Consider the following 27,577-nt stretch of genomic DNA (forward strand, 5'->3'; position numbering starts at 1 on the left):
CCAGTCGACCAGCAGTCCCAGCTCACCTGTACCATGAGCACCACCACCACCAGAATCAGTACTTAAGCCCTGAGCAGCAGTGATCTCACTCCCAGTGGCTGTCACACTACCATCAGCTGTCCCACCAATAGTCCCAGCAGCAGCAGCAGCAGCTGCTCTAGTCTGAAAGATGTCCTGCATGGCAGTTGAGGCTCAGCCCTGTTGCTGGAGGCTGCCTCGGACAAAAATCTGTAATGGGCTCAAGTGTCTCTCTGTCCGCAAGCCATGATTGTTCCACTGTTGAGTGAAGTCTTTCACATCTGTTGATCCTTGGGAGATAGATGTAATGGAGAGCCCAAAGGTGCATTTATTGTCAATGTCAATGATGCCTTCCTCCTCCAGGTGGTCATTGGTCATCAGACATTGGTCATTCCTCGCCACAGATCACCCCAGAGCCTCTCAGTTCTCTGATTATGGGTACTCCTTCTCTTAGGACACTTCCACGATCAAAGCCTCTGAAAATGTTCGTCATCAGGCAGACAGCATTGTTTTCCCCTCCTCTGTCTGTCCGGACCCTCGAGGGTACACCTTAGGATACCACGGCTCTGATGAAACTTGATAAAACGGTACTGCTACTGTTGTTGTTTGAGGCATGAAGGAAGACCACAAGACGACTGTATCCATCAATAGCCCCATGAATGACTATCCTCCACCTAAAACCGTGGTCCATAAGAAGAAAAATATTATTTCTGCTTTGTTATTGAAACAATGGAAAACACACTCTCAATTGATTTACATGGCACTATTACATGTCAAGTTTGAATTTTTCTCTGTATGTTGCTTGCGCTGTCTGTGTTCTCTCATCTTCCCCTTTAAACATAACCAGTTGTGTTAGAGGACTGCCCATCCCAGGGCCTGGCTCTATTGGATGTGTCTTACTGTTCAACAATTATATTTGATGTAATGCTGAATTTCACTTTGGTCAAAATAGGTGTTCAACAAATCAGTGTGGTTGGTTACCGTATCAGCTTGTGATTTCCATCAATGTGCCACAATGAGTTTGGACCTGCAACCTGAAATGTTCTTCGTTCTGGTCTCCGCAAAACTGCTCTAAGGGCAGCTGCTCCAGGATTTATCCGTAACATGCTTGCTCGAACCCTCCTTCGCTGTACACGTAGTCCACGTACTCGCAGGGAGGCTCTGACAGCCTCAGGACCAATTTGTTCATTGCCAGCAACAATGTCCTGCACATGTTCATCCAAGGCACTGTCAGTCAGTTCCGCATACATTGATGCACAGGTGAAATGATACTGTCTGAAATCAGACAAAAAAACATGAGTAATTTATCACTACCATAACAGCACACTTCATTACTTGACTAGTGGCGCACATTCAAATATACTAATGTTTACAATTTCACAATACCATTTAATTTGAATAAACAGTGAGTGTATGTCACAAAGAAATGAAAGTCACACTGGTTTCAAAAGTCACTGACCGCAGACGTCTTCGAATTGTACGAAGTGAAACATTCAAAATATCAGCCATCTGAGGTGCAGTGAATCCACATGACTTCAGGAATGAAAGCTGTTCCCGAGTGATAAGGTAAAGGGATCTACCTCTACCTCTGTTGAAAACCACTGGTGCCTGGTATCCAAAACAGCCTGAAAATATATAAGCGTTTGGTGTATTTGGAAAATAGGTTAAGACAGAGTCATAATTTATTTCACACTTTTGGTGAGTCAAGGAATCGACACAATATGTGCTTACCTTGTTGGCCATGCTGAGTAGACAGTTCGACCTCCTGAATCAATTCAGCCAAGTCACGCAGAAGTTGATCTGCTGCAGTTACATTGATCAGTCTTCCTCTTGCCCACCGAAGGCTTCTCTGCATAGTCTCCAACCTCAAAGATATCAAAAAATTACTTCTTAATTCATGTTATATTTTCAGGCCATATTCCCCTTAAACATTTTTTTTTTTTTTTTTTTTTTAACCTGTCCCGTTTGGTTCTTTTGCCATCAGAATTATTGTCTAAAGGCGAAGAAAGATGCCCAACGGATTTACCTTACCAAATGGACCATCCCAGCCTTGCCGTAATGGTCCATTTGATTCACCTTTTATTGTTTATTTTATTTTCACTTGCTGAATACGAGACAGACTTGACTGGGGGAAGGAAAGGGGAGAAAGAAAGAGGGAAAGAAAAACAGCGGGGAAGAGGGACGGGGAAAAAGGGCAAAAAACCAAAAACCAACAGAATAAGCAGACAAAAAATACATATATCGATCACCTGGATCACCTGTTGAGAAAGAAAGAAGAAAGCAAGCAGAAGAAAACGAGAGTAATAAACATCATCACAATGATCTATGGGAATATGACAGTAAATACTAAATATTAAACATTATTGTGCACCACGTAAGATCGACAGCGCACAGTGTGCTTTGAGGTAGGAGCCAAAAAGGGTGTAGTTTGTGTGTGTGAGCACCCGTGTGTACACCTGTGAGCATGGACGCGCTTGTTTGTTTTTTTTAAATGGTAAATGGTAAATGGCCTGCATTTGTATAGCGCTTTTCTGGTCCATAGGACCCCAAAGCGCTTTACACTACATTCAGTCATTCACCCAGTCACACACACATTCACACACTGGCGATAGCAAGCTACATTGTAGCCACAGCTGCCCTGGGGCACACTGACAGAGGCGAGGCTGCCGGACACAGGCGCCACCGGGCCCTCTGACCACCACCAAGGTTCCTTCATGTAATGATCGGCTAGAGGGTGTGGGGGGCCACTGCCCCGTCCTCCAGGGCATGACGCAGGTATGGAGGAGATCAAAACTCCAGACATCCAGAGGCCCCCAGAACACAAGAGACCAAGGAAGACCAACAGAGGGGCAGCCGCGTCACTATCCCAGAAAGAGCTGTCCCAGATGAGGGGTCACTCAGCAGCCGCGGAGCAGAAGCCAGGGGGGGTTGCAGTGACGTGCCCGTGAGCTCCGCCGGCAGCCAGCTGTGCCTGAGTGACCGACCTCCGGGCCGAGAGGCCGAGGGCACCCCGCCTCCGAAGTGGCCCGAGCGAGCCCCAGGCTCCAGGCCCCGATAAGCAGCCGCCAAGGAGTGAGCCGGTGTGTACCTGGGCGCCCACCCCCGGACACACAGAACCACCAATGCACCGATGTCTGAGGGCGTCCGCCACCGGCAGGGGAAGTGGTGGGGGGAGATAGGCCTCCAAACCTTGGAGGGCCTGAGATGTCCCCAGAGAGGTGGCGTCTGATACCCAACCTGACATATAGACACAGACATACAGGCACACACAGATACAAACATCCATTCCCACCCTCATGCTCTCATAAGCAATTATTCCACACTCAACCAACGTGGAGACAGATATAAAGAGACGCTGTACACACAATCACTCTCCCCAAGCGTACTCTAAGAACCGGGTCTGGGTACCCTTGCCCCTGGAGGGGGAAACTGCACCCAGACCCAGGTGGTGTTACCCTTTTCCCTGAGGTGGGGGGAAGCAGACCGCCCCGACTCCGCAGCAGCAGGGAGGCCCCACATTCCAGACCCCAGTCGAACGGCCAACTCCTCCTCCTAGCCCCCCCGCTCCAGCAGGCCGCAGAGAACGGGGGTGTGTGAAGACTCCAAACCTCCCTCCGCCCGCTCATATGTAGTGTTGATGCATGTGTGTTCTAAGGTGCATTTAAAACCCAGGAGGGCATGGAGCTACCTGCCAGAGCAGCAGGTAAGCGCATAGCCCCTCCTGCTAGCCCTCAATGTCTACGTGTATTTAAAATTGAGAGGTGGGCAACGACGCCAGGGGTGAGGTGTACACCCTGATGGTAATTTCGATTCTGTGTGGCGTGCCCACCCCCAAGATCCTATATGTATGTGTAATGAGAGTGTGAGTAATGTGAATGTCTAAGGTGTGGGATAAAATTGAGGCAGAGGCAGCCAGAAGGGGACAGAGGGGGGGGATGCCTCCCCTGCACCCTGGTGACACACCCCTACGCCAAGGCCCTGCATGTGTGGGTGATTGTGGTGGAGCGGGAAGAGGGAGGCAGCTGGAGATGGGGAGGGAAGGAAGGGAGGGGCAAGTAACCCCACCCTGGGGCCAGCTCCCCGCTGACCCCAGTAGGCACCCCCATACTCTGCAACTCGCCAGGGAAAGGGGGGGCCCAGGCCCATCCGGACCGGGGCCCAGCGCGGCTGCGATGCCCGGCCCCACAGAGCCCGGGACAGTCCACCCGACCCCACCACAGAGAAAACTGCACCCATCCCATCATCCACTCATCTTTCTTTCAGACTACACTAGACAATAGACGCCCAGGCTGAGATCTTCCTCCACCTCTCCTGTATCTCCCCCTCCTGCAGAGAGAGTTCCTGAAGAGAGGAAAGCTCCTGCAAGATGTGACAACCTCCCCCACCAGTTGAAGAGCCCCCCAGGTGGCTCGATGCACCGGCGGCACCCTGCGCCAGGGCCGGGCCCCCATACACCCACCCGCCCACAACCCCGGCAGCACACCAACCAGGACCCAGCCCCTGAGGCCCGGCCAGGGCCCCGGCCCAGAGACGGAGCGCCCCAGAACCTCACGCCCGTCCCGGACCCACCCAGGGGCAGCCAGGCTACCAGGTCAGTAACCCACGTCCGTCAGCACAGACCCTCCCCTAACCCTGCTGCACGCAGCCACGAGGAAACCGTCACCCAAGAGCCAACAGAGCCCTTAATTGGCCATGACCGCTACCCCGGGTTGAGCCCCCCAAGGAAGATGCTCCTGGGGAACCCCCCGATGCCCTAAGCCCATCCCTGCCCCCACACCCATCACAACAGTGAAGGTGGGACCGAACTATGACCCCCCACCCCCACTAGGTGATGGAGCTGACCAAAGGAGCCCAGAGCAATTGATCTGATGTGGTGGCAGAGGCTGTATCAAGACTAATGTAATCTAATAGATAATTTCTATATTGGTTAGAATTAAGATTATTTTTATTTTTCCAGTTCATGAGGACTGTTTTCTTGGCTATGCATAGGGCAGTGAAAACCATATGGGCTATATTCTTTTCCGTAGTGACATTATCTAAGCTGCCCAACAAACACACTAAAGGGGAAGTTGGAATGTTACATTTCAGACACTTTGATAAGTCTTCACATATCTCGTGCCAAAACTTCTGAACTGGTGGACAGAACCAAATTGCGTGGATATAATTATCCGGTGAATTGGTTTGGCAGTGTGAGCAGTTGTTGGTAGATGTAAAGCCCATCTTGAACATCCGATGACCTGTATAGTGCACTCTATGTAGTATTTTGTATTGAATTAATTGAAGACTGGGATTTCTAATTAGATGAAAGGTTTTTAAGCAAATCTGAGACCAGAAGTTTTGGTCTAAGTTAACTGATAAATCCGCTTCCCATTTTGCAATAGGAAGTGATATTGATTCATCTGTTTTAGAAAGCATTCTGTATATTTTGGACAGTAATTTGGGGGTTTTAAGAGTAAGAAATTGAACCACACTTGGTGGTGTTTGTAGTTCAACTTGACCTGGTTTAAATCTCTTTTTTACTATGGATTTAATTTGTTGATACTCTAAAAATCTTTTCTTGTTGATCCCATATTGTGTAACTAGTCTGTCAAATGAAATAAATTCTGTTCCTTCTAGTATATGTTCTAAATATTTGATTCCTTTACCACTCCAATCTGAAAAGTTTATCATATTATTGTTTTGTAATATGTCAGGGTTGTTCCAGATAGCTGTACGTTTGCATGGGATTAATGAAGACTCTGTCAACTTCAGAAACTCCCACCATGCTGTCAGGGAAGAGCTGATGTTGATGCTTTTGAAGCATTCATGTCGTTGGATGTTTGAGCTGATAAATGGTAGATCTGAAATCTCTAGATTATTGCAAAGTGCTTGTTCTACTGAAGCGAGATCGGTCAACTGTAGACCAGACAACAAACGACGGAGGCCCAGAAAAGTACAATCAAACGATGAGTTTATTGACAACGGAGAACAACCGTCAGCATATGGCTTATTTGCTCTGACAAAAATACACTGGGTTCTGGTTTTATAGCATAGAGGATCACACCCCCACATACACGTCAATACAGGTCAAAAATACATTATGTCCAGTCATTGTTTACAGACAAGGGTACATCTTGTACATCTCTAATAACTATGAACAGACATATAACTTCTCTTTTTGATAACACCTTCCTTTTAAGGTAATAACTTCAAGCTTCAGGGCCTCTAAGGGCTAATAATGGACCCTCGTCCTCAATCACTAAGTAGACTGAATTGGCGCAGGTCTCAAATAAGAAGCAGAAGACACTTGGGCCTTCGCTCAGGCCTGCTACTAGATTTATGTGTATTGTAAGCATGCATGCAATTAACCTGCTATGTTCTCATCTTCCCTCAACATGTATCACCTGGACACTCTCACCAGTGAAGCTTAAAACCCTCTTGGATAGAACATCAACTCTAAACAAGCACAGTTATGCATTGTGTATAGAATGAACTCAACCTGTGAATAAAATGAATGTGATGACAAACATATTCAATGCAATATGAACCCTGTAAACAATATTACTGATAAAATAATACTGTAGAACATGTTATTAATGCATTTATCATAAGGCAGATTATATGGCAGCAATAAAAGAATCTCTAAATCCCAACATTCCCTCTTTTGACATTCCAACAAGGAATGTCACCACACTTCATGTTGTATCACTCCCTGGCCCACTCTATGGGTTCTAAGTTCATCTGGTAGATGCCCTCAACCCAGCCAGGGTTAGGAACCCTCGCCATTACTTTTACCAACAATCCTCTGACACAAGGAATGATACAACAACTAGCGATGACCAGTATTCCCAAAAGTACAGTCAAAGAAAACATCACTGACATAGCCACACCTTTCCATTGTCCAGACACAGATGTCATCCAGTACGCCAGCAGATTTTCGATACCTGAGTGTTCATGCATAGTTTTAGACAAAGTTTTCAAGCCCTCCAAAGCTCGGGTTACTGAGCCATCTGGGGCAGTATTATTAGGGATAAAAGTGCAGCACATGTCTCCGAATATGGCGCACACGCCTCCCTTCTCATGTTAAGGGCCATTCGATTTCCCATCAGCAAACTCGGACCCAATTGTTCTGCGAACCCCATCATGGCATCCCTGGTTAGGTTAGAGAGTCTCAGCAGATTGCAATGAACATAATTAATGCGATCAACATTCTTATTAGGTGTCACCCAAAGAAATATACTTTCAAATTCTACCACTATCAGATTTACCAGCTTGTACTCATCTGGAACTCTCCTGGGCACTCCAATAGAATCTATCCAGGTCGGAGAGTTTAACCTAGGGTCATATGCATGTGTACCCTGGGTCCCTCTTTTGGCCAAAATATGTCTCTTACCTCTGGCAGCTAAGGTACGTGTGTTGTGTTGTGGAATAGCCTTTACCTGGTTCCCAATAAGCATGAGTGGAGCTCCCAATCGCACCATCGCACATGTCCCTACGCTTCCCATAGGAACACGAGTATTTTCCCCACAGTAATAATAGAGCCCACTTTTTGCCCATGTTCCAATTATCATGCTAGGGTCGCTTACATTGTTGGTGGTTCGTCCCGTGAGTGTGACAGCACACCAAGTTGGGTCGATCTCTCCCACCTTGTACTTTTCATTATCTGTAGAAAACTTAAAACATGTGTAGTTATCTTGTTTTGGCATAAATGATCCCACTGCTGTCTGCTTTGAAACGGCAGGGAAAAGTCTGGACAACAAAGTACAGTTCAATTCAATTCAATTCAATTCAATTTTATTTATATAGCGCCAAATCACAACAAAAGTCGCCTCAAGGCGCTTTATATTGTACAGTAGATAGCACAATAATAAATACAGAGAAAAACCCAACAATCATATGACCCCCTATGAGCAAGCACTTTGGCGACAGTGGGAAGGAAAAACTCCCTTTTAACAGGAAGAAACCTCCGGCAGAACCAGGCTCAGGGAGGGGCGGCCATCTGCTGCGACCGGTTGGGGTGAAAGAAGGAAAACAGGATGAAAGACATGCTGTGGAAGAGAGACAGAGATTAATAACAGATATGATTCGATGCAGAGAGGTCTATTAGCACATAGTGAGTGAGAAAGGTGACTGGAAGGGAAAAACTCAATGCATCATGGGAATCCCCGGCAGCCTACGTCTATTGCAGCATAACTAAGGGAGGATTCAGGGTCACCTGGTCCAGCCCTAACTATATGCTTTAGCAAAAAGGAAAGTTTTAAGCCTAATCTTGAAAGTAGAGATAGTGTCTGTCTCCCGAATCCAAACTGGAAGCTGGTTCCACAGAAGAGGGGCCTGAAAACTGAAGGCTCTGCCTCCCATTCTACTTTTAAATACTCTAGGAACAACAAGTAGGCCTGCAGTGCAAGAGCGAAGTGCTCTAATAGGGTGATATGGTACTACAAGGTCATTAAGATAAGATGGGGCCTGATTATTTAAGACCTTGTATGTGAGGAGCAGGATTTTGAAATCAATTCTGGATTTAACAGGAAGCCAATGAAGGGAAGCCAAAACAGGAGAAATATGCTCTCTCTTTCTAGTCCCTGTCAGGACTCTTGCTGCAGCATTTTGGATTAGCTGAAGGCTTCTCAGCGAGTTTTTAGGACTTCCTGATAATAGTGAATTACAGTAGTCCAGCCTGGAAGTAATAAATGCATGAACTAGTTTTTCAGCATCACTCTGAGACAGGATATTTCTAATTTTAGAGATATTGCGCAAATGGAAGAAAGCAGTCTTACATATTTGTTTAATATGTGCATTGAAGGACATGTCCTGGTCAAAAATGACTCCAAGGTTCCTCACAGTGTTACTGGAGGCCAAGGTAATGCCATCCAGAGTAAGAATCTGCTTAGATACCATATTTCTAAGATTTTCAGGGCCGAGTACAACAACCTCAGTTTTATCTGAATTAAGAAGCAGAAAGTTAGCGGCCATCCAGGTCTTTATGTCTTTAAGACATTCCTGCAGTTTAACTAATTGGTGTGTGTTACCTGGCTTCATGGATAGATAGAGCTGCGTGTCATCTGCATAGCAGTGAAAATTTATGCTATGTCTTCTAATGATGTTGCCTAGGGGAAGCATGTATAATGTAAATAGAATTGGTCCTAGCACTGAACCCTGTGGAACACCATAATTGACCTTAGTGTCTGAAGAGGACTCTCCATTTACATGTACAAACTGGAGTCTATTAGATAGATATGATACAAACCACTGCAGTGCAGTACCTGTAATACCTACAGCATGTTCTAATCGCTCTAATAGGATATTATGGTCAACAGTATCGAACGCAGCACTGAGGTCTAGCAGGACAAGCACAGAGATGAGTCCACTGTCAGAGGCCATAAGAAGATCATTTGTAACCTTCACTAAAGCTGTTTCTGTGCTGTGATGAGCTCTGAAACCTGACTGAAACGCTTCAAATAAGCCATTCCTCTGCAGATGATCAGTTAGCTGTTTGACAACTACTCTTTCAAGGATTTTTGATATGAAAGGAAGGTTGGAGATTGGCCTATAATTAGCTAAGACAGCTGGGTCTAGAGATGGCTTTTTAAGTAAAGGTTTAACTACAGCCAGCTTGAAGGCCTGTGGTACATAGCCGATTATTAGAGATAGGTTGATCATAGTTAAGATCGAAGAATTAATTAATGGCAGGACTTCTTTGAGCAGTTTTGTAGGAATGGGGTCTAAAAGACACGTTGATGGTTTGGAGGAATTAATTATTGAAGTTAACTCAGAAAGATCAATTGGAGAAAAAGAGTCTAACTTAACATCGATGGTACTAAGAGTAGCTGTAGATAATATTACATCTGTGGGATGATTATTGGTAATTTTTTCTCTAATGATAAAAATTTTATTTGTGAAGAAGTTCATGAAGTCATTACTAGTTAACGTTAAAGGGATGGTTGGCTCAGTAGAGCTCTGACTTTTTGTCAGCCTGGCTACAGTGCTGAAGAGAAACCTGGGGTTGTTCTTATTTTCTTCAATCAGTGACGAATAGTAAGATGTTCTGGCTTTGCGGAGGGCTTTCTTATAAAGCAGCAAACTATTTCTCCAGGCTAAATGATGATCCTCTAAATTTGTGACACGCCATTTCCTCTCCAGCTTACGAGTTATCTGCTTTAGGCTACGTGTTTGAGAATTATACCACGGAGTCAGGGACTTTGGATTTGAGGCCTTAGTTTTCACAGGAGCTACAGTATCCAGAGTCGTACGTAGTGAGGAGGTAAAATTATTAACAAGATAATCGACCTCTGTTGGAGTAGCGTTCAGATAGCTGCTCTGCTCTATGTTGGTACAGGGCATTGAAGATGATAACAGTGGGTGGATTATATTCTTAAACTTAGTTACAGCACTTTCAGAAAGACATCTACTTTGATAAAGTCTACTCTCCACTGCTGTGTAATCAATTATTGTAAATGTAAATGTTATCAGGAAATGATCAGACAGCAGAGGGTTTTCAGGAAACACTGTTAAATATTCAGTTTCTATGCCATATGTTAAAACAAGATCTAGAGTGTGATTAAAGTGGTGGGTGGGTTCTTTTACATTTTGAGAGAAGCCAATTGAGTCTAATAACAGATTAAATGCGATGTTGAGGCTGTCATTTTTAGCATCTACATGGATGTTAAAATCACCCACAATAATTATTTTATCTGAGCTGAGCACTAAATCAGATAAAAAGTCTGAGAAATCAGAGAGAAACTCTGTGTAAGGCCCAGGTGGACGATAGATGATAACAAGTAAGACTGGTTTCTGAGTTTTACAGCTGGGGTGGACGAGGCTAAGCATCAGGCTTTCAAATGAATTAAAAGTCTGTCTTGGTCTTTCGTTAATTAATAGGCTGGTGTGAAAAATTGCTGCCACACCGCCCCTCGGCCTGTGCTTCGGGATTTCTGGTAGTTAGAATGACTCGGGGGTGTTGATTCATTTAAACTAACATACTCATCCTGCTGCAACCAGGTTTCTGTAAGGCAGAGTAAATCGATTTGTTGATCAATTATTAAGTCATGTACTAACAGAGACTTGCCAGTAGTCACTGCACTTCTAGTTAACTGTAACATACAATCATAGCCCCACTCATCCTCTAATGCAACGGTGCGGGCTCTATAAACAAACGTGGCCTAGCTGACGCACAGGCAACACAGTCAGATACATGTTGTTCTCTAGCATTTTGAGCCACCCAATCAAGCCAGAGGTTACTGTCCTTGAAACCGGTGGCACGCTTTATCAAATCCTTAGGCTTCAGTCTAAAGTAATCTGTTGTCAGAAGTACTCTCCCTTTTGGTTCCTGTTCCTTTTGAGCTACTGTTCCCGAAGTTACCATCTGATCAGTCAGAGTGGTGATTAAGCTTTCTGCGAGCGGCTTAGACTTTGCATCAACTAAATTTACCCTAAGCATATCATGGGGTCATTGCAGACCCATACATCATACGCTCTCCAGCTACTACTAGCTCGTGTACACTTAATAACGTCACACAAATCAAATGTGAATGAGCGGGTAGACCCTTTACCATAATTCAACTCTATGCCATTATTCATGCTGAGACACTCATCACCTTTACCTGACACCTCGCGCTTTTGTCTTTTTACCGATCCCGTTTTAGCAACTACAGTCTCAGGAAGTGCTGGGCTGGACTGGCCTCCGTGTTCAGACAAGTGGTCCGGAGTGCCCTGCAAAATATAGACAATAAACAACACAGCCATAGTTAATATCATTGCATACAATAAACATGTAGTTGTAAGGAACATTCTAATCAGTTTTCTCATTACGTGTCTCTGATTCGTGTGTTTGCATCATGTTATATAAACTTTATATCCTGGAATGAAACTCCCCTGCTTTTGTGGAGTCCTCAACTTGTCACCGCTCCTTTCTGCTGGCGTGGCGACCTTCTGCGCTGCTCCTCTTCTCTCTTCGGCCTCCCAGGTAGACTACTGGTTGGCCCGTTGCACAGGTGAGAGGATTTATTTTGCCTCTGCTCATTACCACCTGTGTTGGGTGTAGAGGGGTTGTCCTCTACCAACCTCTCATGTGCTGGTACACACTGCGACCAATGATACCAGGTATCGCCTTTCCCTTTTAGTTGACCTGCTATAGTTGTTCTGGCAACGACCTCATAAGGACCAGTCCAGCGTGGCTCCTTCCACTGCTGGAGTTCCTCGTGGGCTCAAATTCAGTTCCTTGTTTGCAGACTATAGCATAGCCTGCTTTCGATCCTTCTTCATCACGATGACAGCAGCCATCTATGAACCAATCCTCAGCTCCAGGGATAGGTTCTGCTTTTAAATCTTCCCTGACTTTCCCTTCAACTTCTGCTTTCTTAGTACAATCATGAGGTTCTCCTGATCCCATTAAATCTGCCATATTGATTCCTTCATGTGTAAATGTCAGATTTGGAGCATCTAAAACTTTACTCAGTCTCTGTTGTGCTAATGATGTCATAGTGAACGCCTGCGAGTTCACCTATGCCACCACACTATGTGTAATCAGAACTTTTAGTGGGTGTTCTCTTACTACATGTGCTGTTTTCTATATTATTTTGGCAACCCCTGCTGCATGCTGTGCGCATGTAGGGTGCCTTGCTTCTGTTGGACTCCACCTTATGCTGACATACATAAGTACCTGTCTTTCTTTATTCAATCATCTTCCGGGGTGAGAGACCTCTGCACAGCTCAGACGCCAGTTGCAAAAGCTCTCTAACATTAGAATCATCAGCTGTGACTTATATGGTGTTATTTCGGTACTTTACACGTCACACAGTCTTGAACATTGTTTGTATGGGGAGTTCCTCTTTTTTGTGTCTATATCTATTAATATGCCTTGTGCACTAAAGCTTCCTGTTTTTCAGTCTGGCTGAGCTCTTGTTTGTAAGTCAAAGGTAGCGTTGCTCTACAAGCCTTCATTATTAAAGTACACATTAAAAATATTTCTTTTATTCCTAACACCAGTCCCCCTTTTTCATTTCTCACTTGAGAAATGAACTAATTCCTAATTTATCACATTAAGTTTACTTCAATACAATTCAATTGAATTTTATTTATATAGCGCCAAATCACAACAAAAATTGCCTCCAGGCGCTTCATAGATACAGAGAAAAACCCAACAATCTTGTGACCCCCTATTGAGCAAGCGCTTTGGCAACAGTGGGAAGGAAAAACTCCCTTTTAACAGGAAGAAACCTCCGACAGAACCACGCTCAGGTACGGGCAGCCATCTGCTGCGACCGCTTGGCGTGCGCTAACAGAGGCTTTGAAGAGAGAGACCTAATATTTAATAATCCACATTTCACTGTTTTATTCTTCGGTTAAATGTGGATTCTGTATTGTTCTTGCTTTGTTACTATTGATGTTTAAGTTGTTTATTGCTAGATTTGGTTTGTTGCTGTCTGTTTGGGAGCTGACATAGTCTCTATGGATAAGGGTCTTTGGCAGGGTAGCATCAGGAGAGAAGCTCCAGAGAGGCATGTTCCATGTTAAAGCTAAAATATAACAAAAGAAATTATGCTAAACAAACAAAACCTTTCAATTCCCCAACCCTATCTGTCTCCTCAACGGGTTGTATGTTTTCAATGTTTAAAATAAATCAAACAAATAACTTAAGCTGTGTGACGGCACCTTGCGTTTACGCCAGGCTGTGAGCTGCCCTAAATCTACTTGCTACACCCCCTTTTCACCTAGTTTAATTTTTAATCCTAATTTAAACTATTCCTGACTTCCCTCAGTGCACACTGTAAAGTGTAAAAGATACAATTAGCTTTCTCCTGGTAAAAGGGCCTACATTATTTTCTCTACCTTTGGAAACATCCTTTATCGAGTTAACCCATTTCATTTTTCAAATTTAGGCCTGATTTCTTCGCCCCCTTTAACGGGTAGCGCATATCCGGTCTGAACACTGTGTTTGGGCAATTTACGAATTGTTGCAGGATTTCTATGTTATGTAAAGTTCCTCTCATCCCTTTTATGCTTCCATTATAACCTGTGTCTAACAAGCTTTTGATCTTCTTTGTAATATAAACAACTAGGTGTATTTGTGCTCTGTTTTTCTCCTTTCTCTGGTTGGTTCCGTTCGGTCAGGGGCTTCCAGGATTCTCGCCCCCCTGTGGTCGCTGTGGTCCTGAAATCTTCTCCTGTAAAGGATAGAACACAAAAAGCCTCTCTCTGCTACACCTCACTAATCTACTGTGTTCATCTATGGTTCCTTTAATCATTCAAAGTTGTTTCACCATATCATGTTCTGGGCTCTGTCCTTTATATTAACTTTACTTAATCTCCATGCCCTTCATGTGTGTGAGCAACACTTTTAGTTTTATTAAACACGCCCAGGGTAAGATATAAACCATCACCATCTGAGCATAGAAACAGATCAAAAAGAACCACAAAACAATTTCTATATCTAAATTATCAAAAACCCCAAACGTCATAAAACGATCCTAAAACCCATTTCAAATTAAACCTTAAATCCTGTAACTCCCCCTTTTGTGACACATCTTATGTGTTACAAACTCAAAATCCTTCACTCGAGCTTAGGAGATTAAAAGAAAAAGGTTAGTCATATCATATTAGATATTCATGCTCCGGCCCTTCAAACCTGTGTTTAAGGAATGAAATCAAATTAATCATTATGTCAAATCTTTTCTTGGCTCCATCCAAAGCCTGCATCCTTGGAACTTCCTAGAAACAAAAACCTGTGTGTTAACCAGAACTTCACATTTCATACTCAGTTTTTCCCCACTTATGATCCAACCTGTGTTATAAAAAGAAAACTTAAAACAGAACAGTTATCAGTCATGTGTCTAACCTTAGTCCAGTCTTTATCTCAGTGTCCAGTCGGTCCAACCTATGGTCTGCCTCGTCCGTCCAGTCACCGTCCATTTACACACATTCACTCACATGCATTAACATCAGGTCTTGCAAATAGTGGAAAATTGCGCACAAATAATCAGATTCTCCACTCTCAGCAAAATCAATTCATTCATTTTCTTTTAAGTTTTTCTCGGAAACTAGTTCTTTCTGCTTTTAGACTGGATTGGCTCGCGGCAATCCGTTTAGACAGAGACTTAGCCTTCTCCTCTGGCCATTGTAATCTGGAGAAGGTCACCGAGAATTTTCAGCGCTGTTATCCACTCTTTTGCAGGCCTGCTTAGAACAAAAATGAGAAAAAGAGAGCTGATTATTGGCTCATCCAAACACAAAACAAAATCACCTGACAGGTTTTTTCTAAGTGCACTGTTACAAAAATGATGGACCCCCTTAGACATGTGCATGTTTGATAAAACTCCCTCTATTAAAATAAGAAAACAACACAAATCTAACCGATAGAAGTAACCCATCACTACAACAACAACCTCAACAATCTTAAACACAGAACATTTTGCCACAAGTTCTTCAGGGTCCTGACACTCTCAGGTCAACTAACATCACCTCACCTGCTCAATACACAGAAAATCTCGTTAAACACCACACAACTTGCACACCATCAACACTAAATTCTAAATTTTCTCTTCTGAAAACTTACTACGCACTAAGCGAGTTGGACAACATGATAAACAGACTCCTATGCTAAACCTGCTATCTGATCTTCATGAGCTCTTTTGTATTCAAAGGTTAACGCATTTTCTATTTGTGTGTGTGATTGTGTATATGTTTCTTTTCGTGGTTTTTTCAGACTCCCTCACAAGGTTCCACTTAAACAGTCAGTTTTTCTCTTTCCCAAATTTGATCTCCCTCCTTAAATAACAACATTCCTTGTCCTCAGCCAGAAGTTAGAGCTTGATTTTCAGGTTCAGGGAACAATTCACCCTGAAAGACAGTGAGTGTCTCCCCTCTTTGGCTCATCACTCGTCATTGTTAATGACATTTCCCCCTCTGCCCCAGTGGCTTTACCCTTGAAGTCCCGTCTCCTCCAGTGAGTCCAAGCTCACTTAGGGACCTAGGTTCAAGCAATCGTGACTGCGCCTTGCCTTAGGTTGTCCCAGGGTTTCGAGGTGGGATCTTACCCGTCATGGGCTGTCCAGCCTTCCATGCTTCGCCTGATACGGGGGCCAAGTGGGCACGGGTGCTATGAGGGGAGGGGACACACTGACTCTGGAAATCAAAGGAGTGTAAGCTGCTTTCTTCATTTCATCAGTATATTAAGCTATCTCACTTCTTGATTATTCCCAACATTTCACCTGTAACAATTTGTGTACGTGTGTTTTCTATTCATTAATGTAATTGTTAGTTCATGTATTTATTTTCTCAGTCTTTCTTTTTCTAAAACATGTAAATAATATATTTTATTACTTTTTCTTAAGACATTCAGTCTCTAATTGCTCTGTTTTCATGCTACAACGTCTCTCCCCAGCTATAATCAGACTTCCTGTTTGACGCACACACACTCTCTCAGGCCTCCTCTATTCACGCACTCTCCTATGAGTTATTATTACTTATTTATTATTTTGTACAAATCACACAGAATCATTCAAATCAAGTACTCATAACATTCACACACTTAGAAGCACTCAAAATACGCTTTCCTAAGAGTATTTTATCAAACATGCTTGCTTAGAATCAGAAAGAGCAAGTAGACAACACTCAGTGCGTCTGTCCTCTTAAAAAGAAGAGAAATAAACACATATGGGACAATTCTCCCCATCTTAGACGAAATGTGACCTTTAATGTCCGTTTCCAAGTCATGTTCTTCTCTACACACGACTCTTGGCCTCCAGGGCATAAAACTTTAAACCTAAGTTTTTACTTTTACCAGAACTAGTACTTTACCAGAACCCTCATACGTCCAATAAGACTGCTATATGTGCAATTCTTTCTTTGACAAAGTTGTATTTTGTATTTTCTTACTCAGCTGTATATAGTATTGGTATTCTATTTTATTCTATTCTACTTTATTTTATTGCATTCCAGTGTTTTCTAATTTCTGCTGCATAACTTTGCACTTTTGCTTTAACAAAACAAATTTCCCAGCTGTGGGACTAATAAAGGTCATCTTTATCTTTAACTAGCCCAAATGAAATTCTAGTTCAATGCACACATGTGTTGCAGTTTAAAATTAAAAGAGGAAGTAACTCACACCCAAGTACTGTGTGTGTGTGTGTTAATGTCTGTGTCCCTTTAAATGAAAAAAGGTGAACACATGTGGTGAGTTTTCCTCAATTCACACAAAATATGACATTAAATATCCTTTTCTAATTCCTGTTCTTCTTTAAACACCATGAATGACCTCCAGGTCATAACCTTTGGACTTATAACTCTAATATAAGTCCACACAGCGCACCAAGCACAGAGAAAATTCAACCTCAGTGCTTCAGAATTCTCCTCAAAATTCAGAAACTGTTTCTGTCATTTATCTCCCCAAGAACTTCATCATATGGACCTCGCCGGGTCCAGTAATCTTCAGCACATGTATCTCACTGCAGCCAGTGAAGATTTAAAAACAGTTTATTGTCTCAGTTTACCCAGTATTAACTTATCAGGTGGACCGCAGCCGATCCATACATCTCAACACAATCGTGTGTTGACATTTACACAACTTATTCTTTACTTGTATCACAACACATCTAGTAATATCATCAGAATTACTTCAACATGGTAAACATTGATTTTCCTTTAAAATCAACTTACCATTAAAACTCAAGATCACAGCTGCCTCGATTCTCTGAAATCCTGAGTCAGTTAAACACCTGCTCAACTCACGGTGTCTTTTTCTCAGACTCCCTCATCTGAGCTCACTCTTTTTACCCCGGCATCTCCCCCGGAATGTTACAAGATCTTCATAGACCCAAAAGTAAGCATATTATTATTTCCCTTAGTCAAAAGTGAAGCCGTTCTTCACACAGTAATTCTTAATGCAACAGCCTTTGTGTTTTGAAACTAAAAAGAGGAAGGAACAGCGCCCAATTTAAACTGCGCATGCTGTCACTGAACAACACACACACACAGACACAGACCCAGGGCAATTCTTCCTGGATCATTTATCAACGTTCGAACCAACACAGTAATGTAATTGATTATTCTTCTGGACCTCAGCAGATCCACCAAAATTCATGTGAGTATATCAACCATTCACCGATTTATTTCTTTTCCTCAGACTACCAGATCTGTTACTTCAGCACAATAAACACTGATTTTCCTTCAAAATCAGTTTACCAAGAGCCACAAAACCATTTCTGACTCGATTTTCTGAACTTCTGTGTCACTTAAACATCCTGACAGCACCAGGTGTTTTCTGTCGGACTTCCTCGTCCGAACTTAATCCTTTTACTTACAAATAAGCGTCTCCCAAAATGATCCTCTTGATCATTAGCTATTCACACTTATTAAACCATAAGCAGACCAATAACTCTTATATTCTTCTATTCTTAAACATGCATTGGTCTCTTTTTTCTCTTTTACCATGAAATACCATATAACCTTTTAACTCAGTACTGTCTGTTTCTCAGAGCTTCATTATCCTTACTTCAAAGTTTCTCATTACTTCAAAGTTTCTCATTCATTACTTCAACATTTTTGCTTTATTCTCAAGAATTCAGTTTTACCACTACTGCGCCAATAGTTAAGATCATCTACTCAGCGAACAGATAATTTAGAATTCAGTCAATTTGCACAAATTTGCTTATTGAACAGGTTTGTGCGTACCTTTTAATCTTTTTAGACCGGTCCTCTGTTCGCCTCATATCAGATCCAACCTTCGGCCACATTAGTTCTCTCTGATCTAATCTAGAAACTTCACGGTCTGCCATACACAGAATCTCTTTTCCCTTTTCTTTAACAAGAGATACTCAAAAATTCTGCAAATTCTCTCCACTCAGGAGGAGGCTCACAGCTTTATTTATTACTCTGTTTCTGGTTGGATTAAAATAACTCTTATATTAGAATCACCCTGTCCAGTGATACTGTATTTCAAAATCACCAAAGGCACGCTCACAAAACAGGAAAATGCTTCAGCAGCCTTAATGGGATCCCCGTGGGCCTCTCACTGTCTATTTCCAAGCACCTATAATGAAACACCGGCACAATGAGCATGCCCTTTTTATCTACCCCTCATTTAATCAATGTATCTATTCTTTGTTAAAATTAAAAGGGGAAGTGACCACACCCAAGTTTTAACTACGCACTTTTCCCCAGCAAAAAAGAACAGAAAAAGAGACTTTTACAGCCTCTCTCACACACAGCCTGCAGCCGGCTGGCACTTAAATCATTTCAGACAGTTTCTTACGTCACGGTTTCCAGCTGTATGAGTGGGTCCCTACAACCCGGATATACACACCGCTGCTCGTCTTTAAGAGACGTCAACAGGTCTGCAAATTCTCCAGGAACATCAACAAAAACACAGCTTTTCTTGGCCCACGGTGGTCCACAAATTTTTCACTGACCACGGCAGGTCCGCAAATGCATAGGTAATACTTTTTAATCGTCTCTCATAGCTCACAGTATTTATTCTCAGAGTTACTTCAACACAACAGACCTTAGTTTCACTTTACTGCTCGGCTGGCTTTACTGCAAAACCTCAAGCTCACGGCTGGCCTGAGTTTCTCTTAAATCATATATCAACTTCCTCGGACTCTTGCGTCCGGTATTTTACTCTTTTTCTCACAATTAAGTGTCTCCCTAACAATGATCCTCTGCGATCACCAGGGCTATATCTGAGGCCACAACTCTCAGCGGGGCCCTCCCCCTAGTATAATCCTAGGAAACGTCTTTCCCAGGGAGGGAGTTCTTCAACTCCTTGACTTTAGACACTTATTATCTCTTTATTCCTTAATAATCACAGCTCAATCTCTCTTCTCTCTATTTCCTTAAAACAACATCTCTAGTTACTTTTAGCTCAGTACTGCTTTTTCCAAGGCGACCATGAATGCAACACTACTCTTAAGTTTCACTTTCGCTGCAAACAAAACTCAAAACAGAGATCAACGGATGACCACTTGACTACATGTTTTAGAATTTATAATGCACTACAGCACAATTTCAGTTTAAGAGGTTTGTGCCTTACCTTTTTATTATGTGGGCCCAGTAGTCGAGCTGTCACCGTGACCTCTGCCGTTCGATTACCTAATCCGGGCTCGACCTCCGCCGACAACAAACACCTGTACTTCTTTCTGCTGATCGTCAGTTGCCCTGCATCCTCCACCAAATGAAGCGAGATCGGTCAACTGTAGACCAGACAACAAACGACGGAGGCCCAGAAAAGTACAATCAAACGATGAGTTTATTGACAACGGAGAACAACCGTCAGCATATGGCTTATTTGCTCTGACAAAAATACACTGAGTTCTGGTTTTATAGCATAGAGGATCACACCCCCACATACACGTCAATACAGGTCAAAAATACATTATGTCCAGTCATTGTTTACAGACAAGGGTACATCTTGTACATCTCTAATAACTATGAACAGACATATAACTTCTCTTTTTGATAACACCTTCCTTTTAAGGTAATAACTTCAAGCTTCAGGGCCTCTAAGGGCTAATAATGGACCCTCGTCCTCAATCACTAAGTAGACTGAATTGGCGCAGGTCTCAAATAAGAAGCAGAAGACACTTGGGCCTTCGCTCAGGCCTGCTACTAGATTTATGTGTATTGTAAGCATGCATGCAATTAACCTGCTATGTTCTCATCTTCCCTCAACATGTATCACCTGGACACTCTCACCAGTGAAGCTTAAAACCCTCTTGGATAGAACATCAACTCTAAACAAGCACAGTTATGCATTGTGTATAGAATGAACTCAACCTGTGAATAAAATGAATGTGATGACAAACATATTCAATGCAATATGAACCCTGTAAACAATATTACTGATAAAATAATACTGTAGAACATGTTATTAATGCATTTATCATAAGGCAGATTATATGGCAGCAATAAAAGAATCTCTAAATCCCAACACTACATCTAGCCAAGGTTCATCTAAGAGGGTATGTTTTAGCCATCCTGAGATAAACTGAAGCCTGTTGGCTAAGAAGTAGTGCTGAAAGTTAGGTAGTTCTAATCCTCCTTTATCCTTGGTCTTTTGTAATGTTTTTAAGCTTATACGTGGGGGTTTATTTTTCCAAAGGAATTTGGACATATATGAATCTAGAGATCTGAACCAATCTTGCGGCGGTTTAGTTGGGATCATTGAGAATAAATAATTTATTTTTGGTAATATCATCATTTTTATAGCGGCAACCTTTCCCATGAGTGATATGGGTAGACATTTCCACCTAGCCAGATCACCTTCTACTTTCTTTAAAAGTGGGATATGGTTTAATTTAGTTAGATCTGCAAGCTTGGGAGAAACATTAATACCTAAATATTTTATATTTCCCGATTGCAGTGGAGTAGAAGAGGAATTATGGAAGGAGCAATTAATCGGAAGGACTGTAGATTTTGACCAGTTAATTGAGTAATCTGATATTCTTGCAAAAGAGTTTATCAGTTCAATCACCCCAGAGATATTGGTTTGTGAATTTTGGAGAAAGAGTAACACATCATCCGCATAAAGGCTGATTTTATGTTCCACGTTCTTGCATTTTATGCCCTTAATTACTGAATTCTGTCTAATTGCTGCTGCTAGTGGTTCGATAAAAATTGCAAACAGTGAAGGGGAGAGTGGGCATCCCTGCCTGGTGCCCCTCAGGAGACAGAAGCTGGAGGATGTCTGGTCATTTGTTCTGACACAAGCTGTTGGGGAATTATATAATATTTTTAACCAGTTGATGAAAGAAGATCCAAAACCAAATTTGAGTAAAGTTGCAAATAGAAATTTCCAGTTAACTCTGTCAAACGCTTTTTCTGCATCTAGAGAAAATATAGTAGTTTCAAGGCTTTTACTGTATGAGTAGTCTATCAAATTAAGTAATCTACGTGTATTTGTTGATGAGTGCCTACCTTTTATGAAACCAGTTTGGTCAGGATGAATTAAGAGGGGGGTTATTTTCTCTAATCTCTTTTAGAGATGGCACGATACCACTTTTTTATGTCCGATACCGATACCGATATCATAAATTTGGATATCTGCCGATACCGATATGAATCCGATATAGTGTGTTTTTTAATCAATAAAACTGTTTTTTTAATATCTTGCTGCATTTTGTACAAGTTCATACTCAAGTTTAAATGAACAACAACACTAAAGCTATTCTGTTATACCTGCATGTAAAAAATACACTGCACCCAAAATATTTCATAGTTCAGCAACACTGATCAATCTAATAAACTTAAACCTACTCCATCCTTCCTATTCTGGTATTTTAAAGAGTACTTAGCAGAAATATTAAGCAACCTAACTAATAGGGTTGCAAACTCCCAGCAAAAAAAAAAAAATAGGGAACCACCCCCCACCCTCCACCTCATGATGCTTAATCGATGTAAACAACTTTAATTTGATGCAGGGTGAAAAAAAAATGCACAGAAATAAATTATTTTTCAAGAATAATTAAATAGATTCAACATCTTTCTTCAACAGAATTGCAGAATTCACAGATGGTATCTTCCCAAAGGAAAAAGTACTATAGCTTACTAGGGTATATTAGACTTAACAGTTACTATATACAGTAATGGACTTCTATACATTTTACATCAGATTAAAACTTTGGGTGTAAGATTCAGATAATTATTTATTAAAAGCTAGACATTTTAAATGAGAATAAGAAAGAAAAGTATGTCTTTGTGCCCCCTTTTCCCTGTTCATGCCCTATCGGCCCCCCTGGCTAAACTTTGCTAGATCCGCCCCTGCACAGTTACGTCAGCTACGTAGAAAAGGATCCTGGTGTAGAAAGTAATATTAAATAAATTCTAACAACAGCTTATCAAGCTTAAACGTGCTGCTGTTGTTCAGCTGCTGGTTTCCTCTTTCTGGTGCAAAGTGGGCCAAAAACAAAGAAGAGAGACAGACTCGACAGAAAAGCTGATCAGCTGATCATTAAGCAGTTTCACGATTGACGTAGCCGCAGGAAGGTGAGGGAGAGAGCGAGGCAGTCGCTCCATATATCGGTTGTTAAGCTAACGCGGGAACGCTTTACAAACATTCAGAGATGAACTTACACACTTGCTTTACCTCTCTCTGGGATAACTTCCTCGGAGATGAAATGCTGGTTTACAGCCGCTCTATCACGTGATGCATACTGCTCCGACGTGCTACGGTTATGAGCCGAGTTACGCCGTGTGCAAGTTTTGTGAGGTGTTTTTTTGATATTTAATGGATCGGATTACATTTTTTATTTCTCGCCGATATCCGATCCAGTAATTTAGGTCAGTATCGGACCGATACCGATACGTAATATCGGATCGGTCCATCTCTAATCTCTTTGAGAGAGCTTTGCAGATTATTTTAAGGTCTACATTTATAAGGGATATTGGACGATAGCTTGAGGGATATACAGGGTCTTTGTCTGGTTTTAGCAGGAGATTAATGTTTGCAGAATTCATATTTGATGGAAGTCTGCCATTTTCTTTGATTTCCAACAACGTTCTGTAAAAAACTGGTGCTAGAATCGTCCAGAATTCTTTGTTGAATTCTGCAGGAAAGCCGTCTGGACCTGGAGCCTTATTATTGGGCATACTTATCAGGGCTTCCTGGAGTTCACCTGATGTCAGTGGGGAATCCAGTGCCATTGCTTGAGAGTCTAATAATTTTGGGAGAGTTATGTTGTCTAAAAACTGATCAATTTCCTTTTTAGATGGGTTTATTTGTGGTGAATACAACGATTTATAGAAATCCCTGAAAATGTTGTTTATTTGTTTCGGGTCATATATTGTGTTCCCAGATGAATCTTGAACAGCACATATAGTTGTTTTTTATTTATTTATTTTTAACTGGTTTGCTAGAAATTGACCGGATTTATTACTATGTTCATAATTTTGTAAGCGTAGTTTTTGTACTAAGAATTTTGTTTTTTTATCAATTATCTCATTTAATTCTAGTTTTGTTTTGCGTATTTTGTTCAGTGTTTCCTGATCTTGGTGGGACGCGTAGGCTTCTTCTAGTGATTTGATGGTTTTTTCTAATTCCTGAATATTTTTGTTTTCTTTTTTCTTTTTATGTGATGAGAAAGAAATTATTTTACCTCTCATCACAGCTTTCCCTGCTTCCCATAAAACAGAAGCTGATGTTCCGGGAGTGTCATTAAAGTCTAAATATGAAGTCCACTCTTTTTTAAAATATTTAATAAAGTCTTCATCTTTAAGCAGTGATGTATTAAATCTCCAGTTTTTACTTGGCGTAGTATTATTCTTGTGCATTAGTGTTAAAGATATAGGAGCATGATCGCTGACAGCTATAGGGTGAATCTCAGTGTCTGAAATGTCCCTCAGCAGTGAGCTGCTGACCAAAAAATAATCCAGACGAGAGTAGGAGTGATGAACATGTGAGAAAAAAGTATATTCCTTACTGGTGGGGTGAAGGGAGCGCCATGCATCGCAAAGACCAAAGTCGCTCATATACTGTTTGATTATATTTGTGGATTGCCAATTACGCTGAGTTCCTGCTGTATTGAGCCTATCCATTTCTTCATTTAGTCCAAGGTTGAGGTCGCCTCCAAGAACAAGTGTGCCATCTAAGTGTTCAGAGAGTGCACTGAAAAAACTGTGAAAGAATGAGGGATCATCAACATTTGGACCATATACACTTACAATACATAGCTTTTTATCAAGTATAGATAATTTAATGATTAAGAATCTGCCCTCTGGATCTATAACTGTATCGAGTACTGTGAAATTAATTTTTTTCTGGATCAAAATTGCTACTCCCCTTTGTCTAGAATTATAACAAGCTGAGAACACATTAGGAAACTCAGGTGTTTTAAGTTCATTCGAACCTCTAAGAGGTCTGTGGGTCTCTTGTAAAAGGACAACATCTGCCTGTAGTTTTTTGAGTTGGTTAAATATTTTTAACCTCTTTTCTCTGGAGCCAGCTCCATTTACATTCCATGTAACGAATCTTAGTGCAGCCATAGATGTCTGTGTATAACTAGGGGTGTGCGCTGAGTGTGTCGCTTAGACAGGTGGAGAGAGTGCATCACTTGTTCATAAATAAAGAGAAGGAGAGAGAGAAAAAATGTGTGATGAGATGCTCCTTGAATCTGACTATGTGTTTGCATATTTACTAATATGAGTATGCTTGGGTTAAGTGTGTGTATCCTGTAGGTCTGTGTGCGCTGTCTGACTGATGTAAATGTGCTGCCGTTGAGCGCATGACTGTGCGTGATCGTGCTGTGCGTATGTATCGAAATAAAGGATGTTGTTTGTGGATGAGTGTGGAAGCAGGTGATCGAAGCAGTGAAAGAAAGAAAAAGGAAAGAAAGAAAGAAACCAAGGACAAGGGTGAGCAGCATAAAAACAAGAGGGGGAAAGAAGAGAGAAGAAAAAACGAGAAAAAAAACAAAACAAAACCTGGAAACATTCCAATCAAACCATTGACGGAGAGTGACGGTGTTAATTCTGCTATGATATCACACCTAAGATGCGATTTGATACTGGTAAGTTAAACAGATGTTAATGCAAGTTAGTGTGAGTGGATGGGGAAAGGGTGTAGCGGATTCTTATCTGGTGTGAAGTTAATACAGCCACGGAGTGATGTCGGGGTCGCGGTGGAGCTGTCCGTCCACATACAGCCGGTCCACAGCGATGACAGCGCGGGAGCCCTTCTGGATGAAGCCGCGTCGGATTGGGAAGAGGACCCTGCGTCGTTCCAGGATCTCTTTGGGGAACTGGTCGTTCACGCTGAAGTCCGTTCCTTTTAATTCCCTGCCGCGGCTTTTCACATGTTCCTTTTGTTTGAAGTGGCCGAATTTGGCCACGATAGGACGTGGTCTCCCGGCCGCAGCCCGAATAGGGCCGAGGCGATGCACCCTATCGAAGACGATGTTCTTCACCGTGTCCTCCGGCAGCTTCAGGTGGGTTTTGATGAAGCTTTTTACCGTGGTCTGCACGTCCTCTCCAGCGGCTTCTGGAATACCAGAAAATACCAGATTATCACGCATGCTACGAGCTTGTAGATCAATAACTGTTTCTTTTATTTTTTTATTTTCTCTATTGAGCTGGGTAACATTTTCTGTGAGACATTTCACCGACTCCTTTAGCGTGGCATTTTCAGCAGCGAGCGTTTCCACCTGCTGCTGGCTGAACTCCAGGGATTCTCGCAAGCATTTAAATTCCCGGTGAAGAATCTCCACCAAAGACAGCCTTGCGTCGAAGCTGGACAATCGCTTGTCGATTGACTCCAGTATGTCAGCAATATCTTTGCCGGCTGGCGATGTTGTGCCGGGGGAATCTGCCGGGCGAAGTCTTATCGACGATGGCGTCTCAGATTTGGCCGGGGAAGCTGCACTCTGGGCCTTCTTCATCACGAGACCCTGAAAGCACTGATCAATGTAATCTTGGAGAGCCTCTAAACTCTCCCCGTTGTTCTCCAGGGTGTTGGAGATTATTTAGACAAATATTGTTAGTTATAAGACAATTGATAAGTGTATTTGGTAATACTGAAGCTTAAAGGAATTTATTCAAATCTAAACTACCATTTGCTTTAATTTTCCGCCAAAATCTCCGGCGTCTGACGTCAGTTACAACATGAGTTGCTTACCTTGTCCGTCACTTCCCCTTAAACATTTTAAATGTTAAATGTTTTCGATCTTGCTTTGATCATACCTCCTTAACGCTAACTGTAGCACATCTGGCCCAACATCGTCCATCAGCAGCCGCCGTGTACAGTCATTAAGAATGTTCTTGCACCTTGAGATGAAAATCCTCCAGGCCATACTTTGTAATGTTCTGGTTGAGTCACAACTATTTTTCCACAGTGCCTGCTCTACTCGGGGTGCTGGCTGCTCTACTTCATCGCTCCTCTGAGGATCACTACCTGAGACAAATCAAGCCAGCTGTATTTAAGACCACCGTTCACAACCAGTCTTTGCCATATTATCTGTTAACCAATGTCAGTTATTGGCCTCACGTTGCTCATAGCTCTAGTACTTACCTCTCTGTTCATGTCTTCTTAGTTACTTCCTGGACAACCTTTCACACTCGCAATAGCATCACTCCCCTGGACACGGATCTCCATTTGCTCCTCAACAGCTGATAACCTCTCACTCTTTTTTATCCATTTGTGCATTACTCCACCTGCAAACAAGTAAGACTGTTCAGACTGCCTATTTGGATCTTTTCTGAACTTCTTCCAAGACCCTCCTGACTCTGCTTTCCCTCTGCTGCAGTACCTGTAGAGGCTACGCCTACACTTGAAGCCACTGAAGTGTTTGATGGCAGGGGTGAGGCAATGTAACTGTTATGAATTAAACTTGTAACAGCCCAACTCAATCTATATTTGTCTTGTACGGTTAAGATTGTTTTTGTATTCATCAGTTTTATTTGCTTCTCTTTATTCAATGTCATTTATCATAACAGCGCAGATTTTACAAACTGTTTGCTTGTTCTGACCAAAAACACCTGGCTTGAGTTACGTTTATCTTCAATACATTTCCATAAACACACCATTTGCATAATTATGATTAAGGAACTGACCTCAGAGCCCATTGTTCCTTCAGTGGGCTGGTTTCAGTCATTATGCAAA

General features: G+C 42.2%; 1 protein-coding gene across 1 annotated transcript; it reads right to left on the reverse strand.

Moving 5' to 3' along the window:
- Nucleotides 1-509: 509 nt before the first annotated feature.
- On the reverse strand, nucleotides 510-26,946 carry LOC109194413 (uncharacterized). Its single transcript, XM_025902369.1, has 5 exons — nucleotides 26,659-26,946; nucleotides 1,750-1,883; nucleotides 1,478-1,643; nucleotides 1,000-1,293; nucleotides 510-692 (listed from the first exon to the last, which is right to left on the reverse strand). The coding sequence occupies exons 1-5, from the start codon at nucleotides 26,766-26,768 to the stop codon at nucleotides 569-571; spliced, it is 828 nt and encodes a 275-aa protein (XP_025758154.1). The 5' UTR covers nucleotides 26,769-26,946; the 3' UTR covers nucleotides 510-568.
- Between the last annotated feature and the right edge of the window lie 631 nt (nucleotides 26,947-27,577).

This window comes from Oreochromis niloticus, linkage group LG22 (assembly GCF_001858045.2).
Source record: "Oreochromis niloticus isolate F11D_XX linkage group LG22, O_niloticus_UMD_NMBU, whole genome shotgun sequence".
Classification (NCBI taxonomy): Eukaryota; Metazoa; Chordata; class Actinopteri; order Cichliformes; family Cichlidae; genus Oreochromis; species Oreochromis niloticus.